At 34.5% G+C, this 17,890-nt stretch overlaps 1 protein-coding gene across 4 annotated transcripts; it reads right to left on the reverse strand.

The window, feature by feature from the left end:
• Window positions 1-598: 598 nt before the first annotated feature.
• LOC127127745 (cell division cycle protein 27 homolog B) lies at window positions 599-12,452 on the reverse strand. Of its 4 annotated transcripts, none has more exons than XM_051057015.1 (16): window positions 12,182-12,452; window positions 9,790-9,862; window positions 9,437-9,546; window positions 8,783-8,829; window positions 8,168-8,265; window positions 7,280-7,581; window positions 6,871-7,026; window positions 5,814-6,024; window positions 4,463-4,587; window positions 4,240-4,305; window positions 3,298-3,414; window positions 2,513-2,589; window positions 2,114-2,233; window positions 1,601-1,820; window positions 1,220-1,501; window positions 599-1,095 (listed from the first exon to the last, which is right to left on the reverse strand). In XM_051057015.1, the coding sequence occupies exons 1-16, from the start codon at window positions 12,284-12,286 to the stop codon at window positions 1,045-1,047; spliced, it is 2,160 nt and encodes a 719-aa protein (XP_050912972.1). In that variant the 5' UTR covers window positions 12,287-12,452; the 3' UTR covers window positions 599-1,044. The 4 variants fall into 4 exon arrangements, with proteins under 4 accessions (XP_050912972.1, XP_050912971.1, XP_050912970.1 ...); XM_051057014.1 differs by having other exon boundaries at window positions 4,463-4,686; XM_051057013.1 differs by having other exon boundaries at window positions 4,463-4,686; window positions 5,808-6,024.
• Window positions 12,453-17,890: the final 5,438 nt, after the last annotated feature.

Raw genomic sequence — 17,890 nt, forward strand, 5'->3', positions numbered from 1 at the left:
TTGAATTTTAAAAATTAAAATGAAAAGGTTTAAATCAAACAATCACCCATCTCTTTTTTAATAAAAGTTTTAAGAATTGATATCATCAATCATATCTAATTTTAAGGTTATCAACTTTTTCATCCAATTTATTAACATTACTAAATAAATAATACATTTACAAACTTATAAGCATGCCAGTAATATTCTAGACTTTATTATTATTATTATAATTTAAAAGTTAAATGTTTTACGTGATCCACAAATCCTATTCAACCTATTGATGATATAATTGATTTAAATTAATTTAAATTAATTTAATATTAAAAATTCAGGTTAAATAAATAATTAACCAAGATCAAATAATTGATTGCTTTGAACATTGAACTTGATCAAATTTGAAAAAAAAATACAATTTATTGGGAGTAATTTGTTGCATTTTTTCTATAATTGCATTTTATATAAAGAGAAATTTTGATCTATCAAAAAAAGAGATAAATTTGTATTTCTGAACTTTGTTGTTTCTCTTCTCTTTAACTTTTCTAGTTTTATGAGTCAAAAAATTGTCTACCGTTTTTACTGTTTCGTTTTTCGCAGGGTTGATATGACACAAACTATATCATCCCAATCCGTAAATATTTATTCAGTTAAAAAAGAATACCTTATTTTTGTCACAGAAACTGCTTACATGAATCCCAATCCTTCAGCAAGTACATTACTATATTCTTGCCATTTAGCTCTTACTAATAATGTTAACCAGGAGCTACAAACTATTGTTGTGATTTATGAACAAAAAATGAATCAATGAATTAATGATACATATACTTTCCTTACACTTTCCCTTACAAGTATAGAAACTTCTTGGTACCTTTGTTGCATCAAGTCCTCTTATTAAGTATAAATTATTCTCCGACAAAACTCAGACCCGCCAATTCGATGGGCACATATTTTACAGCTTTTATGCACAATGTCGAAAGCACAAGCACACCCCCAAATCCTTATAGTAAAGGATTTGTATGCAGTTCAACCGCACAAAGTCATCAGTTATGCATTTCACTTGTAAAGCTACAAGTTGTCATCCATCTCATCTGGTACATGTAATTTCTCAATGGCAGCCTGTTAGAAATTAATAAGATATTTAAGTTGCATAAGGAAAATATGACAATAGCTACATCCCAACACAATCAAGAGTATCCATCAGTATATAAAAATACATTAGTTAATAACTTGAGCATATCACCTTAATAGCAGCAGCATCTGTTGCAGATGGTTTCAAATCCAAAGCAATACCATAATGAAGCATTGCTCTCTCATGCATGTTACGCCTTTTATAGATCCTTCCCATTAAAGCATAGACACTACTTTCGCGGGGAGCATACTCTTTAAGCTCCTCTAGGACTTCCAAAGCCTCGTCGAATTTTTCCAAGCTCATTAGTATATTGGCCTTTTGATACATTGGAACGGGATTTTTCTTATCCGCCAAAATAGCCTTCTCCATTACCACAAGTGCTTCTTCACTTCTCTGTCAAATCATAGAAGATAGCACAAATTTAATATTCTGGATGCAAATCACAAGCAGAAGATGTGTAGTTCTTTTCAATCAATGCAGTAAGAGATCAACCTTTAAGGCGTGCAAAGCAGTACCAAGGTATGACAATATAACAGATGAGCGTGGATTGATTTGGAAAGCCATTTGGAAATGGTGTTCGGAAAACTCAAATTTCTCTTGGCGAAGATATACCATTCCAAGTCCATACCAAGCATTGTAGTGCCTTGCATCAACCTTGAGTGCACTCTGGTAGCATCTGATTCCATTCTCAAAATCTTCTAGTGCAACATACCTGTGAGGGGCAACAAATTAGAAGGCAATAAAAAGTTTCCGATAAATGAACAACAAGAATTGAGAAAAACATAAAAGAAAAATGCAAGAACTGTATCTAATGTGTCTACTCTCTTTCTCTTGTAAAAATGGACCAAGAGCCTCATGTACAATCATTAATAGTGGAGACAGGAAGCCCTCTAACTGTCAACTAACTCCTACATCGTTCTACTTCCCTTTCCCAGTTAGTTAGACAGCAAATTATTGGACACCCATTCTGGTGAATTATAAAATGATGCAAGACAATGTTCATACTCATGTCCACAAAGGGTGTGTGCATATGCAAATCTGGGATTTAGTTGCACAGCTCGTTGGAAAGTCTTCAGTGCAGTTTCATGATCTTTCTGCAGGCTGTAGCAATTGCCCATGGCGCACCTGCCAGAGCATTCAACAATAATGATAAACCAGGATAAATTATAATAATTAGAGAACTTACAAATAATTAAAAAAAGTTTCAACTCAAGCTCTAATCTGTCAAAATTACATTCCTATGGTTCTGAAGTAATGTTATGATGACGAGTATATTTAACTAAACTGCTTTGAAAGTGATGGATAATAATTAGTGAAAATGACTTTATGGGTTAAAAAAATGTAGTCTGGATATATAACATTCAGCATATTGAATAATCACAAAAAAGTTTAATAGAAGCCTACCAAGATTGTGGAGCTAAGCGATCACTGTGTACTAGTTCCTGAGCCAGGTAGCTTAACTTCATATCTTCCTTTAGATGCTACACCAGTTATAACTTAGTCTTTGGTCAAGCAGTAAGAATGCAGGAATGCATATAAATAAAGTTTAAGCATAAAACGAAGCAGGAGGCTTAACAAATACAACGAAAAAATATAGCAATAAAAGATCATTGTCACGCATTAATCATCATGACACTTTTGTAATCTATAGACTAGTTTCAGCAAATTTCGGCAAATCATCGAATCCCCGGTCTCAAGCATTAACTAAAATATTTTCCTCCATAAGTATTGCAACAGACAAGAAAGTGGAACTAATTTTCCTCAGGATTATCCATCAATTTCCTAATATCGTCAATTCACCATTAGTGGCAATGGCATGATTTCCATATCAAGAAGCTTTAATAGCCGCATCAACCATGAACCCCAAATGCTACAGAGAAAAACACATCACATGTTTTATTCATTTTTTTTATAGTTAAGAAAGAATATTTCCAGTGGTCTTTTAGGAATATTTCATATTTCATCACAATTCATGATTTGTTTCCTTGTTCATTTAGGATTATGATTATTAGCATAAGAAGGGGGTAGTCCCTGTATCAAAATTATATTCTATTATTCAAACTTTGTTCTCATTTTTCCTCTTTCTCCAAGTACTTGTCAGAAACAGTTCAGACAAAAAAGGTATTAGTGCTAACACTTGCACACACTAAAAATATCACTGAAGTTGATAAAATACAATATAAACTCACATAAAGGACTGTAGAGTATACATCCATTGCTTCCAAATTATAAGGCGTAATCTGCCGAGCAAGACCAAAGGCCCGATCAGCTTCTAAATAATCAAATTCACAGTACACTTTTCCAACCTGGTTAAAACATCCAAATACAGTAACAGATTGTTATTGACCTGTAATAATCTCTAGCACAAGACTATCTTAATATATTATATAAAAATTTAAAAAAATTAAAAAAAAAACTATCTTCACCTAATAGCTTAAATAGTTGGTCCATGACATGTAATATGCATCTATGGCTATAGCTAAATGGTATAAAGTACAATCCTTATCATTTCCCTCTTTCTAATAAAATATTGAATTTCAGTATTAGACGGGTGGAGCTACACATTGCATGCACATAATGTTCAAAACATCTAATTTTGATACTATGAGCATGCAAATATTGGACGACTAGCCTACACCAGATCAGACTAAACTTCCTTCCACAGAAGCAGGATCCATCAAGGTAGAGCTAGATTTCAACTCATTAGTGTTGGGTCCATTCATCACTGGGCCTATTGGGTTGACTGCAAAATTGCAAAGATTGGAGAGTTCATGTTTTCTGCTTCGTGACTATTTATGATGGAAACTATGAGGTTGAGATTAAAACATTGTCGGCCTCCTTTGCACATGGGTTCACATTCGGATGTTAGATGCATCTGTGGAGTCCAGTGCTACAACTATGAGGTTAATGTTTTATGCAATCTAGAGGAAATAAACATGATTTTGTAGACTCTATCTTTAATAAGTTCTCAAACTTACAATTCTGAGTACTCATGATTTTGCAAGCAAAATAACTCACCATCCTTAGGTCCTAAACTTGTATGATTCTATAAATTGGGTGAGTTACACAACCATGAACAGCAAAAATTCCTAGGGAAGACCAGAGAATGCTAGCCAGGCAACCAATATTACCTGGGAAAGAACCCAGCCAGTATTGTAATGCTTATATGGAAGTTTCAGATAGGTTTCCAGTGCATCCTGTGCCACCAATAAAAACATATTAGAAAACTGAATGCCATCAACAACAAAGTATTTTGTTAATTTATTTTTCTCCTTTCATATTCATGATTAAAAAAATAGTAAATACATGAATATAAATTATAAATAACCTTTCTGCAGAAGCAATAATTAATACCTGGGACCTATACAAGCAGGCAAGTCTAAAACCTTCTCCAAGAACTTTTAGAAGGGTCAGTATTTCAGAAGCACCAGTGATGACTTTTGAACCACTTAATACTTGTCCACCAACCAGAATACTCTCTGCATCCGGTTCATAAGATTTAGCTTCTATGGTAGGCAAGGAACTAGAAGTTGATGCAATATTTAAACGAGAATCATCTAAAATGTCATTATGAATTCCTGAAGAAAAAGGAATGAGAACTCATTAAGTATTTGCAAATAGCTGCTCGGAAATATTCTATATTAGAATATTAACATCTATTAGTACAGCATCAATACTTGATCTAGATAATCAGAATAAGTCGAACCAAATAAGTATTTTGCTATAGATGTAACATAAATTATCTGGACTCTAATTTTAGCATGGTATCAAAGTGATATTATCCTCCATCACTTTTTTTCTCAGTTTGTCACAGAATTTCAAAATATCGAACTTGTTTGTTTGGTATCCTATCTAAACTTTGCTTTACCTTAACCATGTCATCTCGTCTGAGTTTTGCTACCCATTTTTTAGGGTTTTATCATACTTTATCCTCGTTTTTCATCACAATCATTATGGAGTTTCTATTTCAGCACAAAAACACACTGTGTCACTGTTTCAACAAAAATACTCGCCCACTTTCATTGTCAGCCACCAACCTACTTTTATATCACTTCTGTTTAAACAAAAATAGTCGCCCATTTTTAATGTCTGCCACCAACCTACTTCTCTCTGGTGTCATTTTCAGCAGGCGTCAATTATCCCTAAAGTAGTGCTCATCGGCATTCAGGTCTCTAGCTAGCACTTCTCTGATAATGTTCATTCACATTTAACAGCTCACATTCTCCTAATCTTGATCTAATGCATTTAGTTATTTTCCTGTTAATTCCATTAACCGCCTCTTCTCGCACCATTCCTAAATTCTCATTCCTTTAAGAATGTTTTTTGTTGTAAGTGATTTGTTAGTTATCCCTGTTACATTTTCTTATACTTTTTAATTCAGGTTCCCATCAAAAGGGTGTTTAAAGTAGTAGTAGTAGTAGTAGTAGTAGTAGTAGTAGTAGTAGTAGTAATCCGAATGGCAACATGTAGCAGTCGAATACAAGATTGTTTGGGGAGGATTACTCTACGTATTCAGAATTGACAATTATGGTCTTATCATCTTTTTAAAAAAAGGCAGCAGGCAGCAGCATAAAGATTTTCAGAAAACAAATATAATTTTATCAGCTGGGATGCATCTCTATACATATATGAAGGATAACATTCCACAAGGACATTATACAATAGTAAAATAGTGCTATATATAATAAAGATTCATCACCTTCACCTATGTTTTCATTGGCCCATGGTTGTCCCTTGCGAACTGTGACAGAACGAAACGCCATTGAGCTAAGCTTTGACCCACCAAGATGCTTAGAAGTGTAACTAGTTCCATTTCCAGATACAGCTGTTGTATTAGGATTTGGATTTACACTTGCATCACCTGAGAGTCTCAAACTACGTCGGGGACCAGAATCAGAAAATAATCTTCCAGAAATCTGAAACAAAAAATTACAAGGAATATTAACAAATGACAGACAACGGTAACATAATCAGTAACACTTGGGCATTCAACATGATGCACAAAAACATAAGATACTTGCTTACATAATCAATTATTGAACAAAATTTATGATAAATTCAGTCACACGTGATGGAAAACATATTTAGAACACTGCCTTATCAGAGTGCTGCTGGATGCTATATAGAAGTACATAAAAACTAGAATGCATAATAACACATACAGAGCTGAGATGTTGAGGAGATACAGGAGATTAAAGAACTAAACTATGTGTGTACGATATAAAACCGTTCATACATTTTCATCTAATAAGTTTTTGAAATGATCAGAGCCTCAAAACCCGAGTGGTCCAGAGTCTGATCCTTGTTGGCCTAGCTTTTCGAAATAGAAGTTATTTTTCAGCACATGGATGGGTGGGTTTGTATATCACTCACACTTCAGGTCCAAATGGATGTAGCATAGGAGGCATGTTAGATATAAAATTGTTTACTTTCTTTCATCAAATAGCTTTAGCATTTGGGACCATTGATTCATGGCAACACATATGTTTGGTTTTCATTATTTCACATTTCGAAAAGGAGAAAAAAAGCTTTTTGGCCAAGAACTCTTTCTTAAACTATTTGATCATAATATTTTTTTTAAAAGCAAAAAAAAACACAAGCAGACCTTGATCCACTAGGGGAAACGCTAAAGGAAGCAGAAAGCAAAAGATTCATAAGATTTTTTTTAAAATCAAAAAAACACAACAACCAAACCTTGTTCCATTCGGAGAAACATTAAAGGTAGCAGAAAGCAAAAGCTATATAGATAACAATTCCTCAACCTTTCTTAACTTTCCTTCATCCACGAACTTCCTTCGAGGAGCTTGAATAGTAGAGTTCACTGTTGATCTAGGAGAATTTTCAGCACTTTGCGTGCTCGTATTTGAGCCATTTGGCTGCACATTCCTACACAAAGGGGGTGGAGCAACACCTGACAACTACAAAAGATTTGAAAAATATATATCAACGATGTGAAAGAAAAACAGGATCAAGCACGTGTTTAATAGACCAAGGAACCTGTATAATATTTATGGAACAATAAAAACACTTTTTATCAATATTTATGAATTTACCTGAGCATTTTGAAAATTATAAAAACTGTGATTTGACAAGTAGTTTAGCTTATTCACAATTTTTAACAAAAAGTAACATATACACACAATATAAAGTTAGATGAATTTAGCCAATTACCTGTGTCACCATTGGAGATGGTGTATTATAAAATGATATATTAGACAGCCCACTACTAATTGGTTGACCCGAAGTTCCTCCTAATATAGCTGCCCCGTGATGGTTTCCAGGATCTTTTAGGCCTTGCTTGAGTTTCGATTGCCTTGGACTTGTATCTTCTGACACACAATGTCTACTGTCAACTAAATTACAATCCGCTGATGATGAATGCAACTTTGGAGAGGTTGAGCAATTTAGGTATTGCTTTTGTATGCAAAGAGCAGCTGCTTCGCCAAAAAATGCAGTTGCTTCTTCAGCAGCACCTAAATATTCAAAAAACAGTGAACTGTTAATGATGATGATAATAGCATAATGAAATGAAATGGGGAAGGAAATATAACTAAAACATCGAATGTTTTTTCCTATAGAAAATAACGAAAACTTTTAAGTCATGAAAAGTCAAAGCATCTGATACATATTATCAGCCACGTAAAGTTCAATATCTAAGATTTTGAAAATGAGGACACAAAATTCCAAAATTAATCAAGAGTGTCAATCAAACTTTTAAGTCATGAAAAATTAAAGCATCTGATACATGTTACTAGCTCGTAAAGTTCAACATTTAATATTTAAAAAATGAGGAAAAAAAATCCAAAATTAATCATGAGCAGATTTAGAAGAGATCCAATGAGGTGAATAGAAGAAAACTACAATTTCTCTTATCATAGAATTTTCAACATTTCTTCTTTTATTAAAGTTGCATATCTAGTCAGCACTCTTTGAAATATGAAGCACATAACATTACAGCCTAGAAAGAAGCTCTAAAAACTAGGACATCTCCAATCAATTCATACTTCATCAAATATGCCCAGTGAGCACCAGAAATCAGGTGAAAATCATCTTAAATACCTAATATGCACAACTCTTCATATGCTGCCCACATTAGAGGATCCATTGACAGTGCCTGCTTAAAATGATGTATGGCACTTTTCCTTCTGTCAGTGTATCTGAAAAAGAGAATATATAAGGATGAACTTATCGCTCTCTCACACACAGAACATACACCAGTGTTAGGAACCCAGATTCAAGAGAAATAGAAATTGTATTTTTAATTGTAAAACAGTAACTATTACATAACTACTACATAAGATGAACCCCCTGCAATTCAGAGAAGAGACAATTCTCTCACTTTGCCCAACCCTAAGGTTCTGGTACAAATGATACTCAATAATCCCCTATTTCTCTCTCACGCGCCTCATATACTTCCCCTCACATGTAACTTCCCCCACTCTCTCTAACCAACTTGTCAGCTCAGCACTTCCCCTCTCTACTTGAGCCTCTTTCTCTTAATGGGTCCTATTAAACACCCACCCAGTATTTTTCATAAATGTAATTCTTACCAATTCAATTGTTATAAATCATGCTTTCATGTAAATTTTGAAAATTTTGGAAATCAATAAGAATGTAATCAAAAGTTCATATATTTATGTATTTTGACAATTGATTGTAAGAATAATAAGCAACCTGTAAATGAGCCCTAATAGATGATGACCAGCTGAACCGTTTGGAACCTACACATTAAGGAAAGAAATCAAAAAGTAGTCATTCAACTTCTCCTAGTACATACACTAACAACCAATGTAGTCAAGCACGAGATCTTAATAGGATGGATCGGCTTGTGAAAGATTGTAAAACCCAGATCGTTAGCAAAGCACCTATGATCCTACCGAAGGTAAAAATGGTAATTTTATATATTTTTTTCTCTGATCTTGCTTCAAAAACTCAACACACTTTTTTTTTACGATCTTGCTTCAAAAAACTCAATCTTAACCACGTCAGCGACGAAAACGATTTTTCTCTGATCGTAGCACTCCCAGGCATCCATAGCACGTAAATCATAAAACTTAAGATCTTACAATCCAGCACTCAATCTTGACTACACTGTTGGCAACCTATAACTTTAATTAAAATTATTTAAAGCAGAGTAACACGTAGAACCAATGTCACATGTTATTAATAGTTAATAGCAAATGAGACTTAGAATAAAACAAGATGAAAAATCACATCCAATCAATTTCAGACAAATATAATAGAGCCACTTGCATGCTTTTACAAATGTCACTAATAGATTAGAAAACAATTCTTAATTTAAAATACATCATAAATTATGCTTTGTACCTCAGCATTAGGCTCATTAGCAGGACATAATGCTGCTTCAGCTTCATTAAGAAGATCCATCTGAAAGCATGATATTGCAAACAAGTACCGAGATTGAGCCATTTGTGTGCCTTCAATCAATAAAGACAAAATGAATAACTAGAGACATACAGTGTGAAGCACTGCAACGAGATATTGACAAACAAAGGGGAAAACATTATCTATTAAAAGGAAATTCAGGAAACAGAACATGAATGGTAATATAATATCTAAAATAAAATTCAGGAAACAGAACATGAATGGTAATATCTAAAACAAACAGGGCGAACGTGACTCTAAATCTGGTTGGTACCTAAATATTGAAAGAGACATACCCTTTAAAATATGGTATGCAGAATGTGCTTGATTACTCTGCAAGTAACAGCCAGCCAACAATTGGAGATTTGTCTGTATAGCATACAAGAAATATAATTATTAACAATACCATGGAAAGAGTAAGGATAACTTTCAACAAGTGATGTTGAATATACACTCAAAGAAAGGACCACTCATGAACAATAAGTAACGGTTGAAAAAGTTTGATAGAAACTGGGCTCCAGAGTACAAATTAATAGTAATAACCGACTTTTATTTATGGCAGAATATATTCTCAAAATATGGGTTGGGCCTAACTCATCCCTACAAAACCGGCTTGTAAGATGAGGATTGCCCCCATTTATAAACACAACACAGGCCATATCTCTAAGCAATGTGGGACTAAATCCACCCCTTCAAAGCTAACACAATGAAGGTGTTAGGGGCTGCAATGAGACAAGCCAAAGTAAGGCGACTAGGGGTTGACCGCAATTAAGGCGGAAAGTCCAACATATATAATTACAAATACTATAGAGAATACATAATTTACACATAAATTAAAGAAATAAAGAGTACAACAACAACCAAGTCTTATCCCACTAAGTGGGGTCGGCAAAAGAAATAGAGAGTATACTATTAAAAATAAAATGTTTCTTCCCAAAAAAAAATAACAAAGTAACTTCAACCTCATATTCTCATAAGTTCTCTCTACATATTTGAAGATATATTGGTCCTCGATAAATCAATATCTTTTTGTTCACGCTCTAGCGTTTAATAACTGGAACAGAGTAAACCTAGGATGAAGGATCAGAATAGACCTAAAAGTGCCACTAGCTCAGAAAAAGAACTTAGGGGACTAGAGTAATATCTTTAAACACTTCATCCCTACCAGGCCTCGTGCATGAGCCCGGACTAAAGAGTGTTGAATGAACATGGACTTTGAACCAATGCTCAAGACCTAAAACGCCAAGTCAGGTAGGAGAGTGAGTGCATGATTAGCCGTCACCCAACCGATACATAATTCCAACCGGGTAAACAGGAGAACAAGAGGTCACAGCCATGTCATGCCACGTCAGAGTATACAAACTATTCGATCATAAATAAATGGTTTAGATAAGAATCTGAATCATCTCATTCTCTGTCTATAATATCATACGCTCCACACCCAAAAGAAATCATACACCTTGGGTCCCTTGTCTCTAGCTCAATGCTAGCAAAGCACTATGCCAACTCTTCAATATATTCAACTTGAAATTCACCAAAACACAATTCTCTACAAAGAAAATACTAAATGTTGCACAATTCTCTACAACTAAAAATACCAAATGTTATCTTGTCTAGCCTTACCACACATCAAACATAGCATTCCTATGTATGCTACACTTAGTTTATTCGTATGTTGGTTCTTTACCGCCCAACATTTTATTATGTACAACATCATTGCTCTTACAACAACAAACAAGCCTTATCTCACTAAGTGTCTAATATTTTCATAGATTTTCCTACAAGTGTTTCTATATTCCATGTTCCAATACTAATTCAACTCTCAAGAACTTGCTTCTTTACCATACCCGTTCACGAAAATGTGGGAACCCTTACTTACTTTTGTTTACTTCATCAAAGCGACAAAATAAACAAATTTTACCCTGCCACCTAATCATATTTCACTATTTTTCCACATCACTTCTTAAAACATGGTTATACAATTATACGCTGCAGCATTAGAAGGACAAAATCTAAACTTCAAACTGATATCTATAAAAAATTACAATATCCAAGTCTCCACTACCTACTGTCATTTTCAAGTCAAGTGGCATTTTCAAGTCAAATGAAATTTCTTCTTCAAACTTCTTGCGAGCAAAATTAAAGGTACAAAGTAGTAGCTTCTATCTAGGGCTCTAAAAAAAGGCAGCACAAAATATCACCAATTCCTAAACTAAAAACTATGAATTTTGTAGAAACAGGTTCATTTGTAGACAGTCAAAATATCCTAAAGGCAACCTTCAAACCTTGAAAAAGGAAAAAAAAATCATAACAAACCACTAAGTAATTTCACAAAACTAACAGCAAGAACCCCATAACTTTTAATCCTGACAAAACAAATTCAAATTTCAAATCCAATTTAACTACACTAAAGCACAGTGAAAATATAATAACAACATAAAAACTTAAAATTCAGATAATACACCAAGCTAAAAGAAAAAAATTGAACCCTAACCCTAAATCATCTGAAAAATTAAACTACACTATGAAAAGAGAGTTTAATCAATTAGCTAGGTGACAGCGAAACCGAAAAAGGAAACACCGATCTCGATGTGAAAGCAAACTAAACTACATACGAAATTACCGAATATTTTCGTCTCCATAGATTTTCTTGGAGGAATCAAACGCTTGGATAGAGATGAAAAATACCTCAGAGGGAAATTCGGCGCAGAGACGGTGAGAGAGGAAGATGGCGTTGGAGTGCATGAAATGGCATAGACTTTTTTGAACACAATCGACGAGTATTGCTTCCATAGCTGATAATCGATTTTCACTGCTTCTTCGTTTCTAAACTCTAATTTGAGAAAGAGATTTTGATTTTTTTGATTTCGATTTGATTCAAAAATGGAATGATATGAAATTGTTGCTGTACCATGTGCTGGTCACGTGATTTTATTCAATTATGGTTTCAATTGTTCCGTTGGGACTTGGTACTATCTAGATTTCAGCCATATATTTAGTTTACAAAAATAATTTGGGTAAAAAATTAATTCAATAAATATTTAAGTTAAAATAATATTCTCTTACGATGATACTTTTTTTTTTTAGAAAATCAAATACATTCACTGTTTAAAATAATTTTATTCGAATATAAATTCTATTAAACTATATTAATATTTTTAAATAATTTAGATAATTTGATAAATAGATCATTTTTATTGGACGTCAAAGAAAAATTACACTAACGGTGTCCATTAAATTCTTATTTTTTTCTAAATAGTAGAGTAAAATTAATTTAGAGGTACATTATCTTGTTAAGTTGACCATTAAAAAAACATATATCCATTAAATTCAATAATCTAATAACATCATGCCATAAATGGTAGTTTTTCTTTTTATTTAAATTTCAATAATTGACTATTAAAAAAGTTCAATTAAAAAACATTCATAAATCATCAATTATAAACTATTGGTTTAAAACTCTTCAAATATAAATGGGTCAAATAAGTCTGATATTACACTTTTAAGGTATAAATACATTGCAAAGATTCTCAGGTTACATGCCTCAAGACACTACTAACATTATTTTTGCTATCTATACTCTTTTGGACTCATTATTGACCTAATAAATGCAGTTCAAGTTTAGATTATTTAATTGTAAAGATATGCAAAAATGGAATCAATAAGCCATGTATTAAAACGTTGACAAATGTTCCGTTGTGGAATTAGAAATAGTGATGATCACAGAAACTACGGTGAAACAAATCTTCTGATGCATTAAGTTGATGTGACACCATAGATTGAAGGATCACATTGTTTCTTGAACTAAAAAGATCGATCTTGATGTGATATCGTTAATTGGTGTTGATATCCCTAATACGGTGGACTCAGAGGGATACATGTATGGTTCGCACTTCAATGCCCAAGTCAGTTAGGGTTCAAGATAGTCGAAGTGAATGTGGAGATTAGAGATTGTACCTGAGAATCCTTTACGAATGTATTTATACATTGGGTCTGATGGAGTAGGTCAGATAATGGGCCTCATGCTATTGGGTTTTTGGCCGGCTATGAGCAGTGGGTCTCGGGTCTTTGGCCGACTTGGAGCAGTGGGTCTCGGGTCTTTGGTGGGCTTAGAGCAGTGAGTCGCAGGTCTTTAGCTGGCACTGAACAGTTGCTCGCAAGACTCATCAGGCATGTTCCATGTCGGAGGAGTCCTTTAGTAGTAGTGGTCGACCTTAAAATGTCGGATGGCATGCGCCGCTTTGGTTTTGCCAAAGCGTGATGCGTACGTGAGCATTAAATGCAACCCCATTATTGAAATGTTTCCCCGTTTTTCTTTGAAGTGTGGCCTGAGAAGGTGTGGGGTGACGTGACACAGCTTTCGAGTATGGTTGTCTTTCCCATATGAAATGTAACCGTTGATTTGTCCTTATTTTGTGTTTTCGATCTGATTCATTTGATTGCCTCCGTGTGTATAAAGATGGAAAGAGGTTGTGGAGAAACTTTTTAGCCATCTAGAAGACTGGGTTTCCCTTGTCTCTTTGAGTTTTTCCATCTTATTTGAGAACACTCACTTCTAGAGTAACTGTAGTGGCATGCTCACAATTTGAAAGCATTAAAGCTTCAAATTTTTAACTCCCTTCCTTGTTTCAACATTTTCGCCCTCATATTTCAAGGTACCTTCTCTTCTCCTCTATTTTTATTTAACTTTTTATCGCATTTCATTACGATGAGTGGTAACCCTATTATTGTCGAGAGAGACTCAGAGGGTAGTGTTTCTTCATCTTCGAAAAAGGGAATGGAGTCTGAATCGTATTCATTTTCCTCTATCAGTGGGAGTTTTGAATCAGGAATTATCATTTTGAGTGAGGATTCGATGATGGGTGAGCGCTCTCTCTGAATACTTCAGAATCTCTACTTCTTGTGAAATCTAACGGGGGTAAAAACCTTGTTGAGAGACCGATGCCTCCTCATGTCTTGATTGAGGCAGAAAGAGAGGTTGCTCATCAAAGGAGGGATTGTGTCGGGCGCTCTGTCAGAACATACCAGTAGTCAACTGGTCATGACCCTAGTGACACCAAAATTGCTTGTTATATAAAGTGTCAAGGGCGACATGATGTCGTGTCATGGGTCAATCTCGGTGATCATCATAAAGTTGATGTATTAGCTCATAAGGGTCTTCGATTAATAAAGTCGGCTAATGTGAATAGGTACTATTGGATGGCCACTGAAATAGTTAGGACTTCTTTTGTTCTGAACACCATTGAAGTTGTAACTCAGACCGACATCACGGTTGGCAATTCCCCATATTGGGCAATTTTACTAATAGATTCTGATGAAATGGTATGTGGCTCTTTCGAGGGTTGCTCAATTCCCATGTATAAGTGTTTTTCACAAGGTCGGGGATGTGTCTGGCCTTCTCTAATTTTGAAGTGGTCGTGATGAATCATCTAAAAGTTTCCCCCTCGCAGCTTCATTCCAGAGCTTGGGCTTTCATGGCGGCATTCCAACTTTATGTTGGGAACAAGTCTTAAAAACCTTCATTAGGGCTCTTCTTCGATCATTTATATGTAGCTCGTACTTTGTTGGACGATGCTCGGGATCAAATATTGATCTCCCTTCGTCCCTGTCGCTACCGAGGTTTTAACGCGATAACGAGGACCCGGGACTTTGAATGAACTGCCTATCGAAGGCAAAATCAGAAGAGTCGCCACCGAATTTTATTTATGTGCCTCTATTGGAGAGGCGAGGGGAAATAGTTGATAAAACCCTCGAAAAAGATAAGCGCTCGGGAAGCGCTAAAAAGGGATAAGGAATCGCTCTCACAACCGATACTTGGGTTCGGAAGTCAATTACGCAAGGGGAAGGTATTAGCATCCCTCACGTCCATGGTACTCTATGGGAACCATTTGGGTTGTTTATGTATGTGGGGATTTATCTCATTATTATTTTATTTTCAAGAGAATGTGTGTGAAAAGAGAGGGGTTTTGGTTTTTTATTATTGTGCTCGTCAAGGATTGTGGTCCTTGTGTCTACGTATCACTCGTCGGGGATGAAGAATCAGAGCTCCGTAGTTCGGAGTAGAAAATGTTTGTGTGTTTGATTGATTTTACCTTTGAGAAAAGGATTTTCGGGATGGGTGTCCTAAGGCACAAAAATTAGATTTGATGGGTTGTGTTGATTTGACCTTAAATAAGGGTTTATGAAAAAAAAGAATGTGATTAGATTGCACTAAAGTCTATATGTGGAGGTGAATATTCTAGACAACAAGCCAAACGTCTTACGTTCAAAATAATCAGAGTGAGAGTATGAATGCTCCATTCTCACTCATTCTCCACCACTTAAGACTCGTGGCGTGCAATACTAATCATAATTATTAAGTGTTTTAAGTTTGAGTAAGAAAAATTCACTTGACGTTGGATCAAGGGTTTGTTTATTTGATTGAGAAATTTGGCTTATGCAACATTAATGCAAAGTAACCAACAAGAAAGTAAAAGGTCTCATTGTAAGGTAGCCCAAGAGAAACCCTTATGTGTGCAAAAGTGACTTATGCTAAACAAAGGATAATGTTCTTACAAACATGTCCCCCTAGGATGGTGCCATGATGTCATTCTTACAACCGGAATGTAAGTAGAGATGAAACCCAAAGTTTGAAACAAAGTATCACAAATAGGGAATGAAAAAGTCCTACAAGCAAAGGTCCTAGGATGAGGTCCTCTAAGTCCAAATGGATTAAGTGAAGTGGATTGTTTTTGATCTTATAATTTTATCATGTTTTTGTTGTTTTTAAGTATATGATAACAAAAAGTAATACAAGTGATAAAGTATGCATGATGAAGTTTATACAATGAATATGGTGATGATGAGTACTTAAATGTAAATGACATAAAAGTAAATAACAATGAATAATAACAATAATAATAATAACAAAAGGTTAGTAATAATCAAAAGTTAGTAAAGTTAGGTTAAGTTATATTATGAACAATGGACCAACACTTGAGGATTATCTATCCTTAGGTCAATAGATTCAAAATATGGCACATCAGAGGATAACTTATTATTGATTCAAAGTATGGAAGATAATTAATGGATTAACTTATCATAGATTTGTAACAATGAAAGTTATTCAACCCCAAATACATCTATCAATAGATTGACAAAAGAAAGACTATGACAAACCCAAGGTTGAAAGATTATGATTGATTGAGTTGTTAAGTTAACAAGTTATATGTCAAGGAATAATGCTAACAAAGTCATAAGAGTTAATGTATGGTATAAACAAGTTATTATAAAGTGTTAGTGGGTTAGTATAAACAAGAGGAACAATAATGTATCAGATGAATCTGTAACACCCTAAACCCCACACATAATTTATCGCGTAAATTAAATATAAAATAAAACCACGTAGAGTGTCACACATTCATAACACACATGACTTGCTCTATAACACGAGTTTCAATAGTAAATTTCAACACACGCATTTGTAATAAGGATGTTTACACGACATCCCACTTATCTAAATCAAGTACTGATTCTACAATCGAGGCCGAGTAGATTGTTGCTTCAAGTGCAGCAAAGGAAGCTACTTGGATCAAAAAGTTCATTAGTGAACTTGGCATAGTTCCTAGCATTGTGGATTCCATTGGTCTCTATTGTGATAACAATGGTGCTATCACACAAGCTAAGGAGCTTAGATCTCACCAATGACCCAAATACAAACTTAGGCGTTATCACCTCATTCGAGAGATAATAGATAGAGGAGATGTGAAAATATGTAGAGTACCTACACTTGACAATATTGATGACCCACTGACAAAGCCTCTTGCGCAACAGAAGCATGATGGACATACTAGATCTATGGGCATTAGGGGTATGCCTGATTGGCTCTAGTGCTAGTGGGAGATTGTTGGTGTAAGCCCTAGAGGCCAATACTTTTGGTACTTATATCGAATTATTTATTAATAATAAAAGGTTTTTTCTTTATTATGTTTGTTTAATAAAGTCCCTAGAATAGTTAGTCCGTTTAATGTATCAAGTGTGACTTAATCATGAGATCCCATTAAACATAAGTACATTATTCTTAAAGTATCCGTAGTCGAGTTTTGTTGTAAAGTGGGATAACATTAAATCATTAAGACTATTATGTATATAGAATGATGATCATATCTCATAGATCATGGATAAGGAGTTATCAAGTCTTAAACATAGGTATGAATATTAAGAGTAATATTTATACTGGATTGACCCGCAATGAGAATACTATATAGAATGTTATGCAAAGTGTCATAAGTTATTCTCATGGTGATAGTGGTGTATACCACCCTTTGACCTGAAACCACTATGGACCCTAGATGTAGAGTCGAGTGCCTTATTGTTGATCAAACGTTGTCCGTAACTGGATGACCATAAAGACAGTTG

This window comes from Lathyrus oleraceus, chromosome 3 (genome assembly GCF_024323335.1).
Source record: "Lathyrus oleraceus cultivar Zhongwan6 chromosome 3, CAAS_Psat_ZW6_1.0, whole genome shotgun sequence".
NCBI lineage: Eukaryota > Viridiplantae > Streptophyta > Magnoliopsida > Fabales > Fabaceae > Lathyrus > Lathyrus oleraceus.

Excerpts from the sequence above, each read along its gene's own strand:
- LOC127127745 (XM_051057013.1), bottom strand. The coding sequence starts at position 12,286 with ATGGAAGCAATACTCGTCGATTGTGTTCAAAAAAGTCTATGCCATTTC. Across the intron at positions 9,863-12,181 it reads GCGCCGAATTTCCCTCTGAG|ACAAATCTCCAATTGTTGGC; the intron begins GTATTTTTCATC and ends TATGCTATACAG. Across the intron at positions 1,096-1,219 it reads CAGATGCTGCTGCTATTAAG|GCTGCCATTGAGAAATTACA; the intron begins GTGATATGCTCA and ends AATTTCTAACAG.